This window comes from Tachysurus vachellii, chromosome 1, assembly GCF_030014155.1.
Source record: "Tachysurus vachellii isolate PV-2020 chromosome 1, HZAU_Pvac_v1, whole genome shotgun sequence".
Taxonomy (NCBI): domain Eukaryota; kingdom Metazoa; phylum Chordata; class Actinopteri; order Siluriformes; family Bagridae; genus Tachysurus; species Tachysurus vachellii.
The window spans coordinates 5751546-5775706 of record NC_083460.1 but is presented as its reverse complement, the minus strand read 5'-3'; the positions used below and the strand labels follow the sequence as shown (position 1 = coordinate 5775706).

The 24161-nt window shown below is 39.1% G+C and overlaps 4 protein-coding genes across 5 annotated transcripts; 3 read left to right on the top strand and 1 right to left on the bottom strand.

Moving 5' to 3' along the window:
• The first annotated feature begins 133 nt into the window (after positions 1-133).
• si:dkeyp-68b7.7 (zinc finger protein 184) lies at positions 134-1715 on the top strand. The gene is made up of 2 exons (XM_060869781.1): positions 134-521; positions 597-1715. The coding sequence occupies exons 1-2, from the start codon at positions 272-274 to the stop codon at positions 1517-1519; spliced, it is 1173 nt and encodes a 390-aa protein (XP_060725764.1). The 5' UTR covers positions 134-271; the 3' UTR covers positions 1520-1715.
• A 1482-nt stretch (positions 1716-3197) lies between these two features.
• Positions 3198-4715, bottom strand: LOC132861561 (ankyrin repeat domain-containing protein 34B). Its single transcript, XM_060893190.1, has one exon. It carries the CDS (start codon positions 4617-4619, stop codon positions 3198-3200), a length of 1422 nt encoding a protein of 473 aa, XP_060749173.1. The 5' UTR covers positions 4620-4715.
• Positions 4716-11319: 6604 nt separating this feature from the next.
• Positions 11320-17127, top strand: LOC132845619 (inositol-3-phosphate synthase 1-A-like). 2 transcript variants are annotated; one of them, XM_060869759.1, is made up of 11 exons: positions 11320-11442; positions 11554-11677; positions 13091-13252; positions 13390-13519; positions 13850-14043; positions 14147-14296; positions 14468-14683; positions 14795-14959; positions 15324-15437; positions 15579-15796; positions 16010-17127. In XM_060869759.1, exons 2-11 carry the CDS (start codon positions 11561-11563, stop codon positions 16200-16202), a joined length of 1659 nt encoding a protein of 552 aa, XP_060725742.1. In that variant the 5' UTR covers positions 11320-11442; positions 11554-11560; the 3' UTR covers positions 16203-17127. The 2 variants fall into 2 exon arrangements, with proteins under 2 accessions (XP_060725742.1, XP_060725751.1); XM_060869768.1 differs by having other exon boundaries at positions 11368-11465.
• A 185-nt stretch (positions 17128-17312) lies between these two features.
• tpgs1 (tubulin polyglutamylase complex subunit 1) lies at positions 17313-19703 on the top strand. The gene is made up of 2 exons (XM_060893073.1): positions 17313-17833; positions 18382-19703. The coding sequence occupies exons 1-2, from the start codon at positions 17514-17516 to the stop codon at positions 18926-18928; spliced, it is 867 nt and encodes a 288-aa protein (XP_060749056.1). The 5' UTR covers positions 17313-17513; the 3' UTR covers positions 18929-19703.
• The last annotated feature ends 4458 nt before the right edge of the window (positions 19704-24161 follow it).

Genomic DNA, 24161 nt, shown 5'->3' with positions numbered 1-24161 from the left:
TTTTATTATTATTATTATTATTATTATTATTATTATTATGAAAAAGAAACAACTCAAATAATTTATTTTCCTTTTTTTAAGACTTTATAAGACTTCCTTTTTTCTTTTCTTTTTTTTAACCGGAAGTGACCTCACTGTTGTGACTTCTAGCCTTACCTACCTTTTTCTTGTACCAGTTAACTGTAATTTAACCATTACTAATTCACTGGATGGCAATTTCGCCTCAGGTGCTCGAAAGCGTGTTGTTTATTTCTGTTATTAATAAGGGATTATGGCCGCTGCGGTGCTACAGACGCGGATAACCGCCATATTGGACGTGTTAACGAAGGCAGCAGTGGCGGAGATCAGTCAGCTCATTCAGGACGACAGCGCTGTTTATCACCGGGAGATGAAACGGAGGGAGGATGAGATTGAGGGACTGAAGAAACGGCTACAGGTCACCGAGAAAGAGCTGAAGAAAGTGCAGGCTAACGCGTTAGCCAGGTGTTCAGTCGGTGTGCAGGCCGAAATCCTGCCTACAGGTAAATATTTTCATTGTTATGCATCTGAACCTATTATTTATTTCATGTTTCACTAATACTTTATTTATCTGCCAGATTTGTTGACATGCAGAAAAGAATCATTAGCTGGGAACCGTATGGAAATGAGTTCAGTGCAAGAGCTTGAAGAAGAGAAACCACAGCTTCCTGAAAAAACATTTGCATCTTCACACCATGTCACAAAAGAGCCCAGAGCTCCACCTGAGCCAGGAAAGCAAAGAGATCCGAGGTGCGATGAAGACGAGTTCAGTAGCCTGGAATTTGAGATGAAAATCGAGCAGGTGGAAGAGCTTGTGGATCAGGAACTGAGTCTTCCACGGGCAGATTACAGTATGGCAGATGCAAGCGTGAGCTCTGAACACAAAACGGACCCGAGAGACGTGCATCTGTGGCCGTCCCTTGAAGGCAACTCGGCAAATGACTTCTCCGTCCCTGACGGCTGTATCGGGTTAGAGCAGTATGAACAAGTTCCTACAGACCAGTGTCTGGCCCAGCTGATGAAGGATCCCCCGAACTTGCACCCTGACAACGCATCCAATAAACACGTTGATTCGTTTGCTTCTGCACATGTCAGGATTGACAGAGAAATGCACTTTGAGAGCAGCATTGCAAAAGGTTCTGAATATGGACAGATTAGAGACAATCTGGGTCACATCAAAGCATCGAGGCCATTAAACAGCAGCAAGCACAGACAGACTTTCAGTGCGGTGCCACACTCGCATGCACATTTATCCACAAATACTTTCTCATTGCCGGACATGACGCCTGTGAGGCAAAACGCACAGGCGAGCCACGTCGGATCGAAGCCTTTTCGTTGTGAGGAATGCGGTAAAGGCTTTACCCAGAGGATGAGACTGATCACACACAAACGAATACACACGGGTGAGAAGCCATACCATTGCCAACTTTGTGGCAAGATGTTTTCAAGGCAGGATAACTGCCTCAGACACGTACGTCTACACAGTGCACAAGGGTGGTAAAGAGTCTGCTTTGATCATCGGACTGTTTTTCTAATGCTTATAAGTACTGTGCATAGAATACCACATTACTTCCTGTGCTGTAGATTATCACATGCTATTACCCTATATCTAGTAGTCCCTGGCATCCTCCAGTGGTTGGCACTGGTACAGTGTTTACCATAGCCATAACAAGGCTCTAATATTTTCTCTTATTTTTTTTAAATGTTTTCTCTGTTATCTGTTAAATTTCTCTGTTTTTAAATAGATATGTTTTTAAAACAAACAAAAAAAAAAACAGCAAACAAAACTAAAGTATATCTAAGACAACTAAAAATCTAATCTGTTGGATGTAATAGAATGATCCCATTTTGTAAAATGAAATTTTGTGCTGTGTATTGTGCTACACTATGAATACAATATGAATTCATTTCAAATGCTTGTAGTACACATTCAAGAGGAATCCAGAGCCATGTACCAAATCTCATACTGTATACTACACTGGACATCACCGATATACTGATACAATATTTTGTGTGCGTTCTTAAATATTCAGCCAAAGACATGCACTGTACAATAATATGCTTGATATTTATTGCAACTCTGCACCAACACAACACATTAAGGTCCAAGTTAACATTATTAGTAGGCCTGCTTGTTTTTTGATTATTCAGTAATCCGAGTCAAAATAACAGCGGATTTCTTCCACTTTAGGCATAGGCAACCTGTGAATGCTTTACTTGATGTATACTACTTGATATACAGTGTACAGGTCTGGGATAAAACCTGATCAGGAGGTTGTTGTTATCTTCTTATCCATCATCATTTTTTTTCTGGATTATACTGCAGCATTGTGAAAATAAACACTTTAAAAAAAAATCATTGAGGTTGTCACGATTGCCAAAGACTTGTTGAAAGAGAACGGCTTGCTTTCATTTTTCTGCTTGCGAGCGTGTTCCGTCTTAACGGAAAAATTTTGGGTTTTTTTGGATGTAAATCTTATGAGTGTAATGATGAAATTCCCACGGATTTGAGCTGTTTTTGACGAGTGAGTGATTTGCAGAAATATTAATTATTAGCCCAACCCTCAGGATGATCTGATGTACATGAAGAATAAACCAATGCCATTGTTAATTCAGATGAGAAAAAACCCACAAAGCTAGATTTAACATGTTCATTCCAATAGACAGCTATTACTGTCCAAACATGCCAGTGCATTCTGTTGCAAGGAAATTGCTTTCTATCTTTAAATCATTTTAGGAAATATGTACAGTACAAAAGAGCAGTACTAACGGTAAAGACGGGCATGCGGGTTATTGGAGAATTTTTATTATTGGATATATTTTTTATTCGGGTTCAGAATGGTCGATGCAAATGGAAAATGCATTCGGGATATATATATTTTTCTTTTAAGCCTAACATATTGTTTCTTGATGCCAGTACATTTTTTTCAGTGACCTAATGGTGTACAAACTTTCCCCACACGTCTTTGAAGGTAAAAGATTAAGTAAAAGGATAAGCAGTACTGTATTATTAATCACATAAACAACATATATTTGATGTCCTGTTATATCCGTGTATATATATATATATATATATATATATATATATATATATACATCTCAATGACCCAGTTTGTGTGTTGTGTCCTTTTCTGTTTGTTTGTCAGTTCTACTTGTGGTATTCAGTTTTTTTCCCCATGTCACAAGACAAAAAGGATCTCATCAGTAGCACCTTCCTGTCTCATTTGCTCCAGCTGAATGGAGTGGCGACGTGGAGGCCTCCGGCCCCTTGCGCCTTCCTGCTTATGGCCTTGGGTCGGTTCAGCTTTTGGAGCAGCACTTGCCTCGTCACCACAGGAGCGAGTGGATATGTTTGCAGTGGAGCTGACTGCGAGAGGAGGCAGGAAGGTAGTATTACACACCTGGGGCTTGAAACTTAACTGCTCCTGTGGTTTCCATTTTCTTATGGTGTTAAATCCGCAGTGAGCGGTTGGAGCTGCTAGAGAGCAAGAGCTAGTGTTGTTCGAAGAATGCTGGAGGTTCCTTTTGGTAGGAACTGGTGGTAGTGTTATAGTGCTGGTCTGGTCATGTAGGTGTGTGTCTGAACTGGAGAGATTGAGTGATAAGGTGGGAAGCTGGAGTAAATTATGTCCTGGCAGTGCAGGTAGAGTGTTGCGTCGATTGTGTAGCTGTGCTCGAGATGGTGGAGCAAAGTTCTCTGTGTGGTTTCTGCAAAATGCTCTGCCGGGTTTGAGGTTAGCAGCTTTAGAGGAGCTACTCTGATCCACTTGCCAATCTAAGGAGTTATGGCTGCAGTGCTTCACCTCTTTATCCTCTTCTTCCTTCACAGCTCTCTTTGTAATCCTTTCTTCATAGGTGCGACTGAGGTGTGCCAAGTTGTGGATGGCTAGCCAGGGTTCTGAACTTAGCCGCTGCCGGTCTGATGCCTCCGGCTCTAGAAACAGAGGAGAAGCTGCTCTGCTCCCCTTCCTCCCCGAAGCTCTGAAGTTGAAGATACCCTCTCCTTCAGTCTCAGAGTTTGGTGAGCCTGTCTTGAGCTCGATATCGGAAGGGGACATGCAGGCGACAGGCGAGGTGTCGGGTGATGGAGGCACGTTTAGATAACGTCGGCTAACAGTGGCACCACCCGTGCTGAGATCTGTGGATATGATGATGATGTCATGCCCCTTAGCTCTGCAAGCATCAAGGAGCACGCGGATAGTATCCTGGTCACGAGCATTGATGCTGTAGACCAGCGCAGAACCTCCGACATAGTCCTCGATGCTAGGGTCAGCTCCAGCAGAAATCAGGGCTGTAGCCACCTCAGCTCCGGCACGCTCCATACAAGCGTACATGAGGGGTGTACGCCCAGACTTGTCCTGAGCGTTGGGATCAGCATGGTGCTGGAGAAGAAAACGAATAAGCCTCAGAGAGGTAGAGTTTCCAGACTGGTCAGTCCTCAGTGCTCGGCACATGGCTAGGAGAGGCGTCTCACCCCGTTGATTACGCTCGTTGACTTGGGCGCCACCTTCCACCAGCAGCCGAACCAGACGCATCTTGCCCAACTCAGCCGCCTTGATAAGAGGGCTTCCATCCTCCATGTAGTCCTGCCTCTCAGCCATAGTCCCAAAGATCTGAGATGGTTTCCTTGTCAGTGATTACAGACGGGAAGAGAAATATATACCTTATAGATGTAGCCTTAAGATTTTTGTGGAAAAGGAAGGGATCAATAAAAATGAATAAAAAAAAAAAAAAAAAACATCAGCCAGAACATACATGTATATTATCAGTCCTAATAAACAAAAAGCTTGTTGTGCAGTTGCCAGTTTATTAGGTATACCAGTTTTTTTGACTGGCAAATCAGTGTATATAAATAAACATGTAGTCTATGATAAAAAATGAATATATAAAAAACATCGGTTTATAGACGGAAACCTGCTCAGATAGGCAGCAATGTGTTGTTTCTGATTTTTAAGTTTAAAATGTCGAGCAGCGGAGGCAGTACTACAAAAGCTTGGGACTTGTTTGAATGTCTGCTGCTTTGAAATGCTTTCATGTTAGTAGGAAGGCTGACTGAGTTAAAAGGGAAAAGAGGTCAGCTGTACTGGCTCAGCCTTCAGAGACATTGTATAATCAACCATTTATTTTACAGTCTTAAGAAGTTACAACACACTGAGTCACCCTCTGACTAGAGTTTTTTCTAAGCAAATATTACATACACATACATAAAATTTGTTCGATCTTGTCCGGATAAACAGAAATATTCAGGTGAGTCCCTTATACTGTAGCATGCATTTCCTAATACGTCATGAATCATTTGTATAACATATATTTATTAGTTTAATGGCGCATTTCTTTTTATTAGTCGGTCTATAGATATTTGATTGTATATTGACTTGTATTGAATTATATCCTGTGCTCCTGCATCTGAGCGTCAATAGATGTCTTCCTTTTTTTCTCCTTTCCTGTAATTACTACAAAGTTGCAACTGACCTGCTGTTTCTTTTGAGATCCCAATATTTGCCGCAGGTCCTTGTCCTGGCTTTGTGTGAGATGATGTGCTTCAGGTCAAATGATTTAGAAATCTGTCAGAGGGAGTCAGAGAGCATGGATTTTCTGATTGGGGAGGGCATTCTTCCATGTGTCCATGCACACCGATGCATATAAGAACAAGATGGTGTATTTTTAGCAAAATGGAAAATTAATTCCAATATTTTGTTCACATGAGTTTATAGGTTGTTAATGTAGAGGTAGGTGGGGTGTCTTTCAAAGGAATCTTTAACATTTTTGACTTCTTTGGCAGAGAAAGTTAGTATTCGGTACTATATACATTATATTATACCACAGGAGGGGCACGGTGGCTTAGTGGTTAGCACGTTCGCCTCACACCTCCAGGGTTGGGGGTTCGATTCCTGCCTCCGCCTTGTGTGTGTGGAGTTTGCATGTTCTCCCCGTGCCACAGGGGTTTCCTCCGGGTACTCCGGTTTCCTCCCCCGGTCCAAAGACATGCATGGTAGGTTGATTGGCATCTCTGGAAAATTGTCTGTAGTGTGTGAGTGTGTGAGTGAATGAGAGAGTGTGTGCCCTGCGATGGGTTGGCACTCTGTCCAGGGTGTATCCTGCCTTCATGCCCGATGACGCCTGAGATAGGCACAGGCTCCCCGTGACCTGAGGTAGTTTGGATAAGTGCTAGAAAATGAGCGAGAGTGAGTGAGTGTGTACCACAGACCATGTTGGAGATATGTACTTGTCTAGAATATCTTTACATATTGTAGTGTTATGATTTCCCTTTGCTGGAATTAACCTGTTCCAGCATGACAATGCTCCTGTGCACAAAGCCGAGGTCGATTCAGAAGCAGTCAAGTGGCCTGCACCGAGCCCAGACCTCAGTTCCTGTGGGATGAATTGGAATACCGACTGCATGCCATCACTGAATTGAACAACAGTCTTCACAGCAACATTCCAAATTGCTAGTGGAAGAACTGATTGGAAGAACATACAGATAGGTCCATATATATTTGGACACAGGCAAAATCTTTTGTTTTTTTTTATTTATTTACCAAAACACATTTAAGCTATAGTTGTATAGGTATAGTGGGCAGAAAGTGCAGTCTCTCAGGTTTAATTTGAGGGTATTTAAATCCAAATTGGAGGAAGGGTTTAGGAATTACAGCTTTTGAGAGTAGCCACCCCCTTTTTCAAGGGGCCAAAGGTAATTGGACAATTGAATCAAAAGCTGTTTCATGGACAGGTGTATGTTATTCCTTCATTATGTCTTCATCAATTAAGCAGGTAAAAGTTCTGGAGTTGATTCTAAGTGTGGTATTTGCACATGGAATCTGTTGCTGTTACCTACATCACGCGTTCTAAGGAGCTCTCCATGTAAGTCAAACAGGCCATCATTAGGCTTCAAAAACAAAACAAATCCATCAGAGAGATGGAAGGAACATTAGGCCAGTTGCCAGATCAACAGTTTGGTACATTCTGAGAAAAAAAGAATGCAATGGTGAGCTCATCAACATAAAAAGGCCTGGCCGTCCACGGGAGACAGCAGTAGTAGATGATCACAGGATCCTCTCCATGGTAAAGCAAAACCCATTCACAACATCCAGCCAAGTGAAGGACACTCTCCAGGAGGTGATTCGACTTTGCCAAAAAACATCTAAAAAAAAGCCTGACCAGTTCTGGAAAAGCATTCTTTGAACGGATGAAACTAAGATCAACCTTTAGCAGAATGACGGGAAGAGAAAAGTATGGCGAAGACTTGGAACAGCTCATGGTCCAAAGCATACAACGTCATCTGTAAAACATAGTGGAGGCAGTGTAATGGCATGGGCATGCATGGCTTCCAGTGGCACTGGGTCACTGGTGTTTATTGATGATGTGACAGAAGCAGCCGGATGAATTCTGAAGTGTATAGGAATATACTGTCTGCCCAGATTAAGCCAAATGCAGCAAAGTTGATTGTACGGCATGTCACAGTACACATGGACAATGATCGAAAACACACTGCAAAAGCAACCCAAGAGTTTTTTAAGGAAAAGAAATGGAATATTCTGCAATGGCCGAGTCAATGATCTAAACCCGATTGAAAATGCATTTCACTTGCTGAAGGCAAAACTAAAGGCAGAAAGACCCACGAACAAACATCAACTGAAGTCAGCTGCAGTTAAGGCCTGGCAAAGCATCAGAAAGGGGGAAACCCAATCTCTGGTGATGTCCATGGGCTCCAGACTTCAGGCAGTCATTGCCTGCAAAGGATTTTCAACAAAATATTAAAAATTTGATTTGATTATATTCATTTGTCCAATTACATTTGAGCCCCTGAAAATGGGGGGGACCGTGCATAAAAATGGTTGCAGTTCCTAAACATTTTACTTGATATTTTTGTTCATCCCCTTGAATTAAAGCTGAACGTCTGCTCTTCAAATGCATCATGTTGTTTTTTTTTTTTCATTTTATTCTGGTGGCATACATAGCCAAAAGTACGAAGACAGTGTCCAAATATATATGGACCTAATTGTACGTGAAAATGGACATGTAGTGTATCTAGAATGTAAAACTTCCTCAGGCTATCAATTGTTTAGAGCTGTGAGCCAGCCTGATTCAAGGTCTCTTCAAGATTATGTTATGCACACATGATGCGGTGAAAGTGAAAAGGCAAAAAAAAAAAATGTGGCCTTGTTTTAAACATTCCTATGATCAGTATTATCCTAAGATTTGATGAAAGGGAAAGTCTACCAACAGCCATTTTGATCTTTAAAATATTTACTTGTAGCGTTCTGGAAAACAAACAACTGACATTTCCACCCATATGTCACTCTCTATCACAAGTTAATAAGTTCAGCCGTCAGCAAAGTCATAGCTCTTTCTTTCTTTGCTTATACAGTATAAGCTCTATAATGGATCTCTACTATGGGTAATCATATCAGTATATACATCCAAAAAACATGCCATATGTGTAAGTGCACAGATTCCCAACCCTGGTTTTGAAGAACCTCTTGTCATGCACATTTCAGTGTTTTTACTGCTTGTATTGTATGTAACGTATATCTGTAGCTATAATTACAGGCAGACGTAAGGGACTGGAAATTTTCATCAACGCCCAATCCACTTACTGTGATCTTTTACAGAATGTCAGGTGATGAGAAGCGGTTATATAATATTAAAAAAAAATTTTTGACCATCAGGTTTGCCTTTTAAGCGCTTTAGATTTGATGAGATAATTAGATAATTATCTGCACGCAAGTCATTTGTTATTAACCTCAAGCATTTTTTTTGTTAAATACAAACGGGTTTTACAAACTGGCTTTGTCAGCACAAGAAACAAAACAAAGCTTTCTGCAGAACATCGTGGTGGAAATTTCCACACCCTTTATAGACTACATCATCACTGAGATCATCACTGGTCTTGCGTGGAAATTTACCACAACACTTGATCCCTTCTGAAGGATCTAATTTTTGTTTTTGTTTGTTTGTTTATAAGGATAAATTTTTAGATAAATGTCTTGCAAAATGTATTGTTTTTCCCACAAAAGAACAAGGTGTTGAAATCGTCCTGGTCACAAGGTTGCGATGGTCTTTTAACAGAAAACATTAATTGTGATGTTTGTGTTAATTTCACATATGTATCTAGACGTAGGGACACACTATCGTGTTAAAAAACCATGTTATTCTTTGACTGTATCCAATTATAAAGAGTACAGAAACTTTATTTATCTGAAGCTTTCATATGAAGTGTTGCATGCCAACTTGGAAAACAAACAATAAGAATAGATTGTCTTAGGGTTATTTATGATTTAGTAGATGATATTGGTTTGATAGGGAATAAATTAGTTCCCCAAGTCATGCACAGTTCCTCTCATTATAAACAATGCAGACAAAAGCATCACATTATCCGATTATGTGCATAATATTTCCACACAGTTTTCACATACAGTAGAAGAGAACATGATAGGTTAAAATTTAGTGTTATTATATCACCACATCTTCACCTCATGTACACTTTATCATCTGTCAGAAAGAACAAAAACAAATTATGTAACCTGTTTTTCTGTAGCCATGGTAACAGATGAAGCAGACACAAGCTTAAATTTGGATGAAAATTTTAATTCTTGTAAACGCCTGTTCCATAGTGATCTTTTACCAATATTTAGCGATGAAAAAGTTATTTAATCGCTTTCTTATAACCAATTACATCTGATCAATCATACAAATTAATGTTAACTTAATGTTGGGTGCCATAGATTAGATTTGGTCGCTTTCTTTGTAATTAACATTAGCCATATGTTACAAACAGGCCCAAAAGGTCACGTCAGAAAACCTTTTTAAATTAAAAACCTAAACAAAAGAATATTTCAGATTTGTTCATTGTTTCAGCAGGACATCCTTATGGAAATTTCCACACCCCCTCAAAGCCTATAGCTGAGATTAAACTGGTGGCTCGTGTGGAAAATTTCCACAAGATCCCAGGAAGAGGGGGTGTTGAGGGGCTGCATCATCCCAGACCTCCAAGATTCCTTTAAATGCAACTGCCAAAATAACAATAATCATAATAACAATATACATAAACAGTACACAAACTGAACATTTTTGAAAATGAGTTGTAATGTTTATAGTTATATAACATTTCTAGTTATATAATGTTACAAAATGTCTACAAGACTTGAGTATTCAGGATGGTCGAGGTTGTGCTAGCCAGTTTCTTATTAGCTTAACAAGCTGTTATTTTGTTTTATTAATTTCCAGAGTTGGAGGATTGCGAAGAAGTAACAGTACATAGCGGATAGAAGTGATTAGAGGAACTAACCCCTACTGTATGTTCTTTACTTAATTTCTTTTATGAACAAATTAATAAATAAACTTCATTGTTGTCGTTGTGCATAAACAATGGTAAAAAAAAAAAAAAACAACAACAACGAAATACGGTTATCAGGTCTTTTGATGCCTATTATTAAAAAGAGAATAAAGGAGGATATAAAAAAATAAGATATAATATGTGTGTTTGTGTGTGTGTGTGTGTGTGTGCGCATGTGTGTGTGTATTTTTTGCATACATTTCCAAGTTTGCATTTAAAATCAAATTTATAGTATTTCCAGTTTGTAGGGTTAAATCAGGACATCTTGGTGAAAATGTCCACACCCCTCAAAGCCTACAGCAGAGATTAGTCCTGGTGCTGTGTGGAAATTTACCACACCGCTTGATTCCCTCTGAGGGTCCGATCAATGAAAACAGATCTTCTTTCTGAACATCTGTTTTCATGAAAGCAAAAAAATTCTTCTTTGTTTAAACTTGGAAGGAAGCCACACAGAATGTAGATCTCCATAGTCAAGATGCTTTTATTAGAGAATTAGGGTTAGGATTGGATTTATTGGATTAGGGTTAAATTTATACAACAGGTTTATTTGTTTGATAGGAGATGCCCTCACACCCATTTACTCTCATTATGTACATAGTTTCTCATTGTTGTTGTTGTTCTTCTGCATCTTCTTGTTCTTCTTGTTCTTGTTCTTCTTCTTGTTCTTGTTCTTCTTCTTGTTCTTCTTCTTCTTCTTCTTCTTCTTCTTCTTCTTCTTCTTCTTCTTCTTCTTATTATTATTATTATTATTATTATTATTATTATTATTATTATTATTATTATTATTATTATTATTAAGAGAAAATATCCATTCCTGAGATTCTGTGTATAGAATTCCTAGTTTCTATATAAGTTTTTTTTGTTGTTGTTTTGTTTTTTGGAAAGTTTCTAGAATGTTCAAGAACACGGCTGTGATTGGCCAGTGGGCGGGGCGACGAAAGAGTATAAATAGCTGCGAGCCTCCTGCGGACTTTCAACGCAGCTGTAAAATTATCGGGTTTTTTGCGTGCGTTATAGAACAAACTCCGATCAAGCTTTTATTATTATTATTATTACTACTACTTTTTTTTAGCAGAACAGTACAAACCGTAGGTTATCACTAAAACATACTGTGTGTTCTTTTTTTTTTTTTTGCATGAATTGATATGGATTTACGGGTCGTTTTGTGTGTGGAATAAAAGTGCCCTTTTTTATTGCAGGTGATTAATGATGTCTGAGACGATCCGCATCAACAGCCCTAATGTGCAGTACACTGAGAAGTTCATCGAGTCACAGTACACGTACCAGACCACCTCAGTGAGCAGGAGCAGAGACACGTACACGGTGAGTCCAGAACAAAATGTATTTCATTACTTTACACATCTCATTATACAGAGCTGTGTCATGTGTTTTACATCATATAGAACGTGTAATCCTTTGTGTGAATGCACGTCCTCATCCAACATCCCCTGGGAAAGACCAGGATAAAGCATTACTGAAGATGGATGAATGGATGGATGGATGGCTGAATGAATGTATGAATGGATGAATGAATGAATGAATAGATGGATGGATGGGTGAATGAAAAGATGGATGGATGGATAGATGGATGGATAAATGAATGGCTGAATGAATGCATGGATGGATTAATGAATGCATGGATGGATGAATGGATGGATGAATGAATGGATGGATGGATAAATGAATGGGTGATTGAATGAATGAATAAATGGATGGATGAATAAATGGATTGCTGGATGAATGAATGAATAAATGGGTGAATGCATGAATGGCTGGATGAATGAATGACTGGATAAATTTATGAATGAATGGGTGAATGAATGAATGGATAAGTTTATGAATGGATGGATGAATGAATGAATTGATGGATGGATGGATGGATGGATGGGTGAATGGCTGAATGAATGCATGGATGGATGGATGGATGAATGAATGGATGGGTGATTGAATGAATGAATAAATGGATGGATGAATAAATGGATTGATGGATGAATGAATGCATAAATGAATGGATGAATAAATGCATAAATGGGTTTATGAATGGATAAATGGGTGAATGCATGAATGGATGGATGAATGAATGACTGGATAAATTTATGGATGGATGAATGAATGAATGAATGAGTGAATGAATGAATGGATAAATTTATGAATGGATGGATGGATGAATGAATGAATAAATGGGTGAGTGCATGCATGGATGGAATTAATGAATAGATGGATGGATAGATGAATGAATAGGTGAATGGATGTATGAATGAATGGATGGATGAATGAATAGATGAATGAATGAATGAATGAATGATTGAAAACTGTCAGACTAGGTAGATGTGTTACTCATGCAATAATACCTCTTCTGCTCAGACACCTTTTTTTTAATAACAGAAAGTTACCAAAATGGCTGCAACGTTATGCAATGGTATCTGACCCTCCTTGAAAATGATGTCAAACCAAAAGGATATGTCATGATACACAAGTATTTAGATTTACTAATAGTTTACTAGCAACTAGTATTTATTTTTCAAAGAAATCAAGGGAAATCAAAATAGTTATAAGATATAAGATTAGTAATTATAGTCAGTTGACAGTTGATATACATAGTGCACTTTATAAACACTTAATGACAAGTTATTGCAATTTGGATTTGTATGATTTATATTTCCAATGCCTTTTGAAAATCCTGGTCAAGTAGCTCATAATTTCACCAACTAACAAGTTTCCTCTCTGTGCTTCTAGGTGACACCCCACAGTATTGATTTTTCATTTCGCACAGAGCGCCATGTGCCCAAGGTCGGTGTCATGCTTGTGGGGTGGGGCGGAAACAATGGCAGCACCGTCACCGCTGCTGTTCTGGCCAATAGGCTTGGCCTAAAATGGACAACCAAGACTGGTGTCAAGGTAAAAATAGTCATATAAGTTTTTAAATAACATTCATAACATTGGTGTAACACATTGGTTGTCTGGAAATGCCATTAATGTCAGTGTAATTCTCATACTACTTGTACATATTCCTTTTCTTTTATATTCTGCCACAGAGCGCCAATTACTATGGTTCATTGCTGGAGTCTTCCACTGTATCTCTGGGGTTTGGGCCAAAGGGGGAGATCTTTGTGCCGTTCAGAGAACTGCTGCCAATGGTGCATCCTAATGACATCATATTTGATGGTAATGACAGAAAGCATGTTGTGGATGCATGATGGTGTGAACATTACTAAACTACCAAATGGTGCAAATATCTTTTGCTTCTTGGAAACCCTGGTACGCTGCATGAGGCAGAACAGAAAGATCATATAACTAAATTTGAATGGTTGATTCTTGTATTGTTTTATTTGTTTAATTAGTGATTCAAGATATTAGAATCTATTGACACACTAGAGAAAGAGACCAGAGTCATTCTAGCACTACAGAATTATGTAGAATCAATACAGGACCGGTTTTGCAGCATTTGCATTTTATCTGTATAGCTTATTAAGACTATCCTTATGTATGTTATAGGTTGGGATATCTCCTCTATGGATCTTGGTCGTGCTATGGAGCGTGCTCAGGTTCTAGACTGGAGCCTTCAGGAGATGCTTCGTCCCCACATGTGCAAGCTGAAACCAAGGCCCTCCATTTACATCCCAGATTTCATTGCTGCCAATCAGGAGCACAGGGCTGACAATGTCCTCACAGGCACCAAAGCAGAGCAGGTACAAAGGTTAAAGTGTTGTCTATTAATACACGTTTGTAGCTGTAAAATTGTTTGGAGGATTTTATACCTAACTAAAACTGACCCTGTTGGTATTTATACAGATGGAACAAATCCGTAGAGATATCCGTGACTTCAAAGAGAAGAGTGGCGTGGACAAAGTCATAGTGATGTGGACTGCAAACACAGAGAGATTCATAGATATTGTGACTGGTGTCCATGACACTGCCAAGAACCTTCTTGCTACCATCCAGGTAATTTGTCGGCAAATAATATCTAACATCTCAATCACATCTTCATGCACATTACAGAAATCAGATGTCTCATTTCAGACTTCAGATGTCTGGAATGAACCATATTATTGCCACGAAGGATTATAACCATCAAGTGACACTTGTTAAAACCCTGTCTCTCTTTCTTTATAGAACGAAGGAGAAGTATCTCCATCCACCCTGTTTGCTGTGGCTAGTATTCTGGAGGGCTGTGCCTATATCAACGGCTCCCCTCAGAACACTTTCGTACCTGGAACTATAGAGCTGGCCGTTCAGCATGGGGTCTTCATAGGAGGAGATGACTTCAAATCAGGCCAGACAAAACTGAAGACCGTTCTGGTGGATTTTCTACTCAGTGCAGGGATCAAGGTAAAAGAGACATGTAGCTATGTGCATTTCAGTGCCCTTTTCATTGCAGTATGTTTTCAGCATATGATTCCTTTACAAGATGCTTTACTGTGTGTCTCCTTTGGTTTGCAGCCAACCTCCATTGTGAGCTACAATCACCTGGGAAACAACGATGGCATGAACCTGTCGGCTCCACAGCAGTTCCGATCTAAAGAGATCTCCAAAAGCAACGTAGTGGATGACATGGTGAAGTCCAATCCACTGCTATTCAAGCCTGGAGAGAAACCTGATCACTGTGTAAGAATGATTTCTATGATGCAGCTATTTTTACACCACAGTTCTTGGACACTTTTTTGGGCTTTGTTTGTGATCCCATTTCTGTCCCATATAGAATAAGTAGAACAAATGTTTTAAAACGTTATTGTGATTTATTTTTTTATGCAACCAAACTAATAGAAATATGGAGTGATTTAATGCACAAAATTTGCTATCGTGATTAATTGTATAGCACCTGCATGTGCAGTGCAAATGACACTAGGTAATAACAGTAGACCAACTGAGGTAATTCTGTTGTTTATATCATTATATGCTTGTACTGTAGTTTGATGCATGGAGACTTGCATGGCTTTTGAGTTCACATGTAGAACTTCTGTCAATTTAGGTGGTCATTAAGTATGTCCCCTATGTGGGAGACAGCAAACGAGCAATGGACGAGTACACGTCAGAGATCATGCTGGGTGGCACAAACACAATTGCTCTGCACAACACATGTGAGGTGAGTTTGTTGGAGAGCAGATTTTCCTGAAGGCAGACTTGTTAAAATCTTTATTTGATATTTTCATATAGATGTATTTCAGTTACATTGACATCTCTTTACTGATTTTTTTAATTATTATTATTATATCTATTTATTCAGGATTCACTGCTGGCCAGTCCAATTATTCTGGACCTGGTCATTCTGACCGAGCTATGTCAGCGAATCACGTTCCGTACACAGCAGGACTCATCCTTCCAGTCTTTCCACAGTGTCCTGTCCATACTTAGCTTCCTCTGCAAGGCCCCGCTCGTACCGCACAACGCACCGGTGGTCAACGCTTTTTTCCGCCAGCGAGCCTGCATCGAAAATGTCATGAGGTACAGGAAAGATTTTGTGTTTGTGCTGTATAGAGATTTTCTCTACCAAGATGACACCACACCTTAAATCCTTTTTTTTAAATCAGTTTCGGTGTAACTTGTAAATATTGAAACGTGCGTTAATGTGAATAACTTAATAAACTTAGACTAAGGGGATGTGCTTAGCAGTGCAGTGTTGTTGAAATGAGTTCTCTCTTGGGTTTTGTCACACAGGGCTTGCCTCGGCCTTCCCCCTCAGAACCACATGCAGCTCGAGTACAAGATGCAGAAAAGCTTCAATGTTTGTGAAAACAAGAATATTCAAAGCCTTGTAGCCACAAAGGGAAACAACAACAACGTCGTCACCAACATGTATCAATGCCTTGAGTGCGGTGGTGCCACTGACCAGAAGACTGTTGACAGATAAATAAAAAATATGTATAAACACAAAATGTAAAATCGTAGCTGTGGCTGCAGGTTTTCATTCCAAACAAGTAGAAGTCACACCTGAGTCAAGATCAACTGATTAATCAACTGAAGGTGTGGCTCATACTTGACTGGAATAAAATCCTGCACCCACACCTGCCCCTTACAGATAAGATCACTCATCCGTGGTCCAAGAGAAGACAGAATTACTAACTTTGCTTTAATCCTCAGAGACTAATAACTATTTAAACATTATGTGTCTTGCTCTGAAAAGTACTAACTCAATTAAAAAAGCTCCTTTGCAAAATGATGCTATACAACTTTATTCTAAGCAACTAACTTGAAACACAAATATTAATATGCCGGGAGGGTCAAACATTAATAAAATGCACTTTATTCAGTTGCTAATTGTACTAAAAGAAACTGTAAGGTTCCATTTAGGTCTTTTGCGGGTTCTTTGGTGTGTCTGGTTCTATAGATACAGCATACACCAGAGGGTAGAGGTAGAGCTAAGAACCCTTAAACAACCAAAGAACCGCTGATGAACCACATTTCTATCACAATGTACTGTATTTCATTAGTTTGACGTGATATAGTTAATAGAATTGAACCTAGAAATCCTATCAAATGTATGATTTTATTGATCAGCAGAATGCACCTGCAAGAAACTGTTCATTTTTCTATTGACTTTGTTACGCTTTGTGATGAGAAAAAAAAAAATATCAGAAACCTTTCCAGTTACAAGAGATGTGTTTGTAGTCCCCCTCCCCCCCCTCCTCCACAGTAGAAACTCATTCTATTGTGGTAGTAGATTTTAGATCCAAGTATTAATTGTTGAACCAGCACTATAGGGGATGCAAACTTTTGCACTCTGAATTGTGTGTTTTTGTGCATTTAAAGCTAAAGTCCTAAATAAAAAAAATATCCTTGGTGATGATTTCGATGTTTTTCAGTCTTCTTTTTTTTTTACTGTTTTATGAACTCTAAAAAAAACAACAAATAAATCAATAGAAATACATTCGAAACAAATCACATGATTGAATGAATGAATGAATGAATGAATGAATGAATAAATAAATAAATAAAAACAGCAGGAAGTTTGAAGGCTTTTATGATTGGTGGAGCTTGGCACCTGACCTTGGGGAAAGCGCAATTGCGCATGTCAGCAGCGGTGTCCATAGCAACACTTTCATTACATGCTGATGTCTATAGCATGAAGCCGGTGCTTATTTTATATTGTAGCTAAAATGTACCATCGGGTCTCTTTAGTGATTAGTCCAGCAATCCGTTCTAATCTTTACAGTTCATTCTAATGGCTGAAAAGAGGCGATCTGGGGTCGCTTCCGACTCCAAATCTGCCAAAGCCGAGAGCGATGAGGAGTTTCTGTCTCAGGCCGGAGTGGATGCGCTGCTCGGGTGCGCGCTGCTGAAACTGGTGCAGGCCCGACCCGAGGATCCGATAGGATTTCTGGCTGAGCATTTCACTAACGAGGCGTCGGAAACTGAGAGCGGTGGTGGAGGTGATGCAGGAGATGGAGGAGATGGTGATGGAGGGAAATATCAGGACGCGCTGGAGGAGCAGCAGCTGAACAAGGCGCTTTGGCACCTGAGTTTAGCGCATCACTCACAGAGGTGTGAGCTTTTATTTGTCTAAAATTGTCTTGCCATTAACTGACAGTCATGAGATAAAAAAAAAAAAACCCAGGATAAAAAGATAGGTTTTAGGTACATGGGGTTATTCTTCCATGTTTTTTGAATGGTGGGTCTTTCTTATCATCAGCTGATCTACAGATGTGGTCTTGTAGATCTACAAAATAGGTGTGTATCATAAAATAGCCAATAAGCAGTGTTTGAAAATCCCAGGAATCCTGCTGTCTGACACAACACCACCACGCCGTGTCACTCCACTACTCCATTCCAACTACTGTGCCTACTGTTATGCTGTTATGGAGGTACTAAATGAAGTACTAAATGCAGGAATGGCAATAATTAGGACTTACTTGAACATTTATCTTAAGGTTTTATTTGTAAGCATTTTGAAATATTCAATTTGACCATTTATAACAAAGGTGCCAAAATTTTTGGAACTAGCTGTAGGTATAGTAAGATGTCCATACCTGCATAATCTGTTTCCTGTCTGAATATAACACACTTTAACCAACATCTTTGATTGTTTTCAGATCTGCCTTCAGCAACAACATCCGCGTGGCTTATGATCTGCTTAGTGAATGTGGCACCACCCGGCACGCACCAGGTGGAGTCCAGGGCCGACTCTACACTGAGATGCTGCGGTGCGTGTGTAGTGACAGCGGCCTGTCGGAGAAGACGGCAGCCCCGCTCCTGCATCGACTGCAGTGCCGTGATTATGAGGCTGTGCCCTTTGAGCTCTTTCGACAGGCGGTGATGACATGTGCAACGTTCTCCGATTACCTCCACAGAGCACGATGCCTGTACACTGCCGTGGCTTGCAGTCCTGAGCGGCCTGCAGAGCGGGAATTATGTGAAACTGTCCTCAACGCTCTACGAGAGGCACTGGATACCTCACATGGGTCTGAAGCCACACGTTACCTAGAGGCCAGTGCCAAGATCTCACCTGCTGAGCTGGCACGGGCCATGGTCAAAAAACGGGGTGCCAGCAGGGAGCAGGAAGGGCCGAGCATGGACATGCGTGAGTTTGAGGATGCTGCCGCAGCACTCTTTATAACCAGGGTGCGTGTGGTAAACTGATAAATACTTATGTTACAGTATATACTCCTTGTGTTCCTTCAGTTCATAATGAATGCATTTGAATTGAGTTTACTGACATTGAAAAGATACGAGTAAGTCCTTACACATCTCCATGTTCTGTATTTAAAAACAGTATTCAGTCTATGTGCTAACTGTAGACATACATTTAACTAGTCTCAGCTCCTTGTAAGTCAAACACTTCAGATTTATTGATGGGAGAGGAAAATGACCAGACAAGTCTGAGCTGACAGGAAAACTACAAGTCACTCTGTGACTACTCTTTACAACCAGGGTGAGCAGTCAGTAGTTTTTGTAGCCTTCGTTTCAGCTGAAGCCTTTCTAAACGCTCTCCTCTGATCTGTCTATCAACAACCCCACAGACCTGCTGCTCACTGGATATATATTTTTTTTAGACAAAAACGAATCACCTTCTGATCAGTTCTATACACAGTTCAACAACACAGTGCAAATGACCCTTTATTAATTGTCAGTCATAAATCCTGAATTATTTAACTATAAGAATGATATAAATCTGCAACTGCTAACCTCAGCATGTTATTTTAACCATGTGTTATTACTTCTTTTACCCAGCAGAAGGAACACAAACTAACTTCTTATACCTCAAGAACCTCCTTATATCTCAAACCTCTGCTGCTTTAGTTCCAAATATGGATCCTGTTCTTGTTACCTGATAAGTGGAAACTTGTTTGAGGTGAAAACAGCCCTGAGTCATTTGAGCGAGTTACGGATGCAGATGTTATCATGGAAAATTTTTTTAAGTAGGTGAATAATTTATGCCTGTATTTATTTTGCTAATGCAGTGATAATGTTTTCATGTTATATGTCCTTTTTAATAAAAGACACAAAGGCTTGTTTGAATTTTCAAAAGATTTTTGAGTCTCACTTTGAGTGTAGCTTCAGGTTTAGTTCTTCTTACACTCTGACACTGCTTATGTCAAGCATAATACCAAACCAGTCTTTAATTAAATATGTACGTATCTAGAGTCCGTTCACATTCAGTACAGTAATTCTATATAATTATGTACAAAGGTGTTGAAATAAGAAAACAGACACTGATAACGATTCCAACAGCCTAGTTACCTTCTGTTAGATCGTTCCCTTAGAAATTTAAATGAGTTTAGCTATTGATTTGGCAGTTTTCCTAATGAGCACTGTAATATAAGGAAGCTGATCCAGATCTGGCTTTTAAGAAAGGACACTTATTCTACCACAGAGCTATTTTTAGCTATGCCGTTAGCCATTAGTTAATGCGTTGCTATGGTTATCAGTACTGCTCTCTTAATAGAACGACCTTGAGACAAGAAGGAACCGTTCCGGCTATATGACACGCCAATTTATTTGCATAGATAAAAGGAGGCACAACAGAAACCATAGAAACCTTTTGTTTGGCTCGCTTTGTATCACAAGCGCAGTCATGTGCTGTCTCCACAGACAACATACAGGAAGTGAGAAGGAGAAGCAGATGCACTGCTGCACACGTTATCAAACCTAATGAGGACCTGTGTGTAAATAATTCAGCAGGGTGTTTGTTACCAGATCATCCTCACCACCCTGGCACAAAGCCTAGACTACTGGGTTTGTGTCGATTTTTCCAGTGGAATGACAATAGTAATAGTAATCCCTTCAGAGTCTTCTGGACCCTGAAGCAAGCACGTCTGTCCCATCTGCTCATGCTTTGTGCTGCTAGGCTTTACAACTGGCATCGTGCAGCCCTGCACTGATCAATCGATCCGCCGTATTGTCTGACAGAGCTGCCTGCTTTTATTAAGCAAAAACCTCACATGATTAAAAAGAGTTCAGAAACAACTTAAGGATGTGCAGACAGGGTATTTTAAGACACCAGACTTAACAAATGATCCAGAAGTGTTAATGAATATTTTCACCAGTGTTTTTTATTTACGCTAAGATAAATAATATCTACAAAATTCTTTGAGGGTTTACATGAGATTATATATTCTATATTATATCTAAATACATCAGCCTAAAAGTTTTCTTCCCTTTAGGAAGTAAAAGTCTGGTAAAGAAATGATAATAGAATGATTTGATATTATTTTATTCTTTATTTAAAAAAAAAACATTTAATATTTTTTATTAGCGAGTAACATTTAATGCTATGGATCAAACGTCCAAAGCGTCTGCAAAACAAGTTCCTGTTATCACTTACGTTATAGCAGTTATAAACACGTCATTCCTTTGCCAATCTTTTATATTTTCCTGTCTTGAAGTTGATAAGAGTTACCTTTACAACACTAAAGACCCTATTTATTGTTTTCTAAGGAAATTAGCTGGATGTTTGTTGAAGCAGTTTGTCACAGAATTTGTCACATTTCATTTGGAGAACTGCTTTGGCACTCGCTTCTGTTGTCTGCATGTATAACCAGAGGTGGGAGTAAGTCACACATGTGCAAGTCCCAAGTAAGTCTCAAGTCTTAACCTTCAAGTCTCAAGCAAGTCCGAGTCATTTTTTGTGAGAGTCAAGTCAAGTCAAGTCAAGTCGTAGCTTGAGTCAAGCAAGTCACTGACAAGTCATACATATGTTTGATGATTTAACTAAATGTATATATTAAACAAACTTAAATCTACAGTATTTATGGACTATGAGAGTTTTATTTGCAACAACAATGATTATATGCATTTATTTTTAAAAGGTGTCCACATACAGGTGAGTTGTACATAAATACAATAAAAATCTAAAAATGAATAAAAATCAAAACTACAAAGCCTAAGATGTAAATGTAACTGAAATAAGGCCAACATAAAAGCATGAAAAGTTTCAATATGCCTCAAACATGGCAGAAGACCATGGAAAAGTGTATATATAAAAAAGTACAACGGTTACTTTGCAACCAAATGGCATTTTTGAACAAGTATTCCCTTTTAATGGGACATGAACACATCCTTAAATTAGATCCTTCCTTTTTAACAACAGAATAACAACAATCAATCACGTCAACCAAAAAACGTAAATTATTGAATCCCACAAACCTTGAAGTGAATTAACTATTGGAGAGAGAGAGAGAGAGAGAGAGAGAGAGAGAGAGAGAGAGAGAGAGAGAGAGAGAGAGATGATTGAAGTGAGTGTAATTTATTAATTAAAGGGATAGTTCACCTAAAAATGAAAATTCTGTTATCTTTTTCTCACCCTCATGATGTTACAAACCTGTATAAATGTCTTTGTTTTGATGAACACACATGTAGATATTTTGAGGACTGTTTGTAACCAAACCATTTATGAGCCCCATTCACTTCCATAGTGGGAAAAAATAATACTATAGAAGTGAATGGGGCTCATGAATGGTTTGGTTACAAACATTCCTTAAAATATCTTCCTCCGTGTTCATCTAAACAAAGAAAATTATACAGGTTTGTAAAATCATGAGGGTGAGAAAATTATAAAATATTTTTTTTTTATTTTTGGGTGAACTGTCCCTTTAAATTGAATGTGTGTGCGTGTGCATGCGAGACAAGAATTTTGCTGCGCTTGCAACTCTGAGGTTTTTTATTTTTATTTTTTATTTATTTATATTTATGTTTTTTATATATATGTGCATCCCCATAAACGGTCCATACGCTTTTCACACAAAGCCTAACACTGAAGACTGAAAGCTGACATTTCCACATAAACAGTGACCAACCATTTACACTACATTGCGCTTGCAAAAAAATTAATTTGATAGAATTTTGTCATTCAATTGCGAGCGATGTGGTCGCATACTGCTGTTCTTCTCTTCTCATCTTGCACAAAATCCCGGTACCTGAACTTAATTATTTTTGGTGTAGCGCCTTCCATGTTTCGTCACGACTGTTAAGGTTTATTAGTTAGTGCGCGCGCTCCCTCTGCGTGCCTGCTGCGTCACGTGGTTATATTACGCACTTGCGTGCGTTTAAAAACAGATTTAAAAACAAAAAAGATAAAACAAAAACAAAAAAACAAGTTATTTCGAGTCATTTAACTCAAGTCCGAGTCAAGTCTCAAGTCATGAATGTCAAGTCAAAGTCAAGTCGAGTCTTTTTTTAATATTTGTCAAGCAAGTCTCAAGTCTCAACTGTGCGACTTAAGTCCGACTCGAGTCAAGTCATATGACTCGAGTCCCCCATCTCTGTGTATAACAGATATGAAACATGACGTTATAACTTATAACGGCATATTTTCTATAAGGTTTATGAAATATGCCGTTATATGAAACATGCCGGGGGCACGGGGGCTTAGTAGTTAGCACATTCGCCTCACACCTCCAGGGTTGGGGGTTCGATTCCCGCCTCCGCCTTGTGTGTGTGGAGTTTGCATGTTCTCCCCGTGCCTCGGGGGGTTTCCTCCGGGTACTCCGGTTTCCTCCCCCGGTCCAAAGACATGCATGGTAGGTTGATTGGCATCTCTGGAAAATTGTCCGTAGTGTGTGAGTGAATAAGAGTGTGTGTGTGCCCTGCGATGGGTTGGCACTCCGTCCAGGGTGTATCCTGCCTTGATGCCCGATGACGCCTGAGATAGGCACAGGCTCCCCGTGACCCGAGGTAGTTCGGATAAGCGGTAGAAAATGAGTGAGTGAGTGAGTGAGTGAAACATACCGTAATGCCCCAGTTACAACACGTTATAACTGGGCTTATCTAAGCCTACATATGGCCTATGTTCAAATGTATATGTGTAATAAATAAAAAGACAACATGGGTAAGATACAGACATCAAAAGGTGATGTTTAATGGTTAAACAACGATTGGATTCAAACTATAACCATTTTTTATTGGTTAATAAAAATCAAAATGCAAAATGTAAAATATAATCACAATTACACCACATCACAGTTGGTTAATTAGTCAAGTGTGATATATAAATAGTAGAAATAAATAGAATGTCCGGTAAACTCCCAACTATCCAAAAGAAAATGTAGTACATTTTAATGAATAAAAAGCACAGCTGAGGTCATAGTGTTAGATAATGAGAACGATATAAGGTGCATGATGGTGAGACTCATTCATCGGTCAGCGCCGATCTTCAGTAAACCTTGTTCTTTCCTGCATCCTCCAGTCTGACGAATTTAGTCTTTCTTTATTTTCATCATGCTTGATTGGGGAAATCAGGTCAATGTGGTGATTGGAGTAGATTATTTTAGAGAAAGAATTTTTTTCGTTTAATGTTTATATACCGTAATCTTTATCTTATCTTTTTATTTACTTTAATATACGCCCAAATAATGCTGAAAAGCACTATTATATT

Bases quoted from the DNA above. Each gene is read 5' to 3' on its own strand.
- tpgs1 (XM_060893073.1), top strand. From the start codon at position 17,514: ATGGCTGAAAAGAGGCGATCTGGGGTCGCTTCCGACTCCAAATCTGCC. The intron at 17,834-18,381 runs GTGTGAGCTTTT...GATTGTTTTCAG, and splicing joins TTAGCGCATCACTCACAGAG to ATCTGCCTTCAGCAACAACA.
- LOC132861561 (XM_060893190.1), bottom strand. From the start codon at position 4,619: ATGGCTGAGAGGCAGGACTACATGGAGGATGGAAGCCCTCTTATCAAG.
- LOC132845619 (XM_060869759.1), top strand. From the start codon at position 11,561: ATGATGTCTGAGACGATCCGCATCAACAGCCCTAATGTGCAGTACACT. The intron at 11,678-13,090 runs GTGAGTCCAGAA...CTGTGCTTCTAG, and splicing joins GGAGCAGAGACACGTACACG to GTGACACCCCACAGTATTGA. The intron at 14,684-14,794 runs GTAAAAGAGACA...TTTGGTTTGCAG, and splicing joins TACTCAGTGCAGGGATCAAG to CCAACCTCCATTGTGAGCTA.
- si:dkeyp-68b7.7 (XM_060869781.1), top strand. From the start codon at position 272: ATGGCCGCTGCGGTGCTACAGACGCGGATAACCGCCATATTGGACGTG. The intron at 522-596 runs GTAAATATTTTC...TTTATCTGCCAG, and splicing joins GGCCGAAATCCTGCCTACAG to ATTTGTTGACATGCAGAAAA.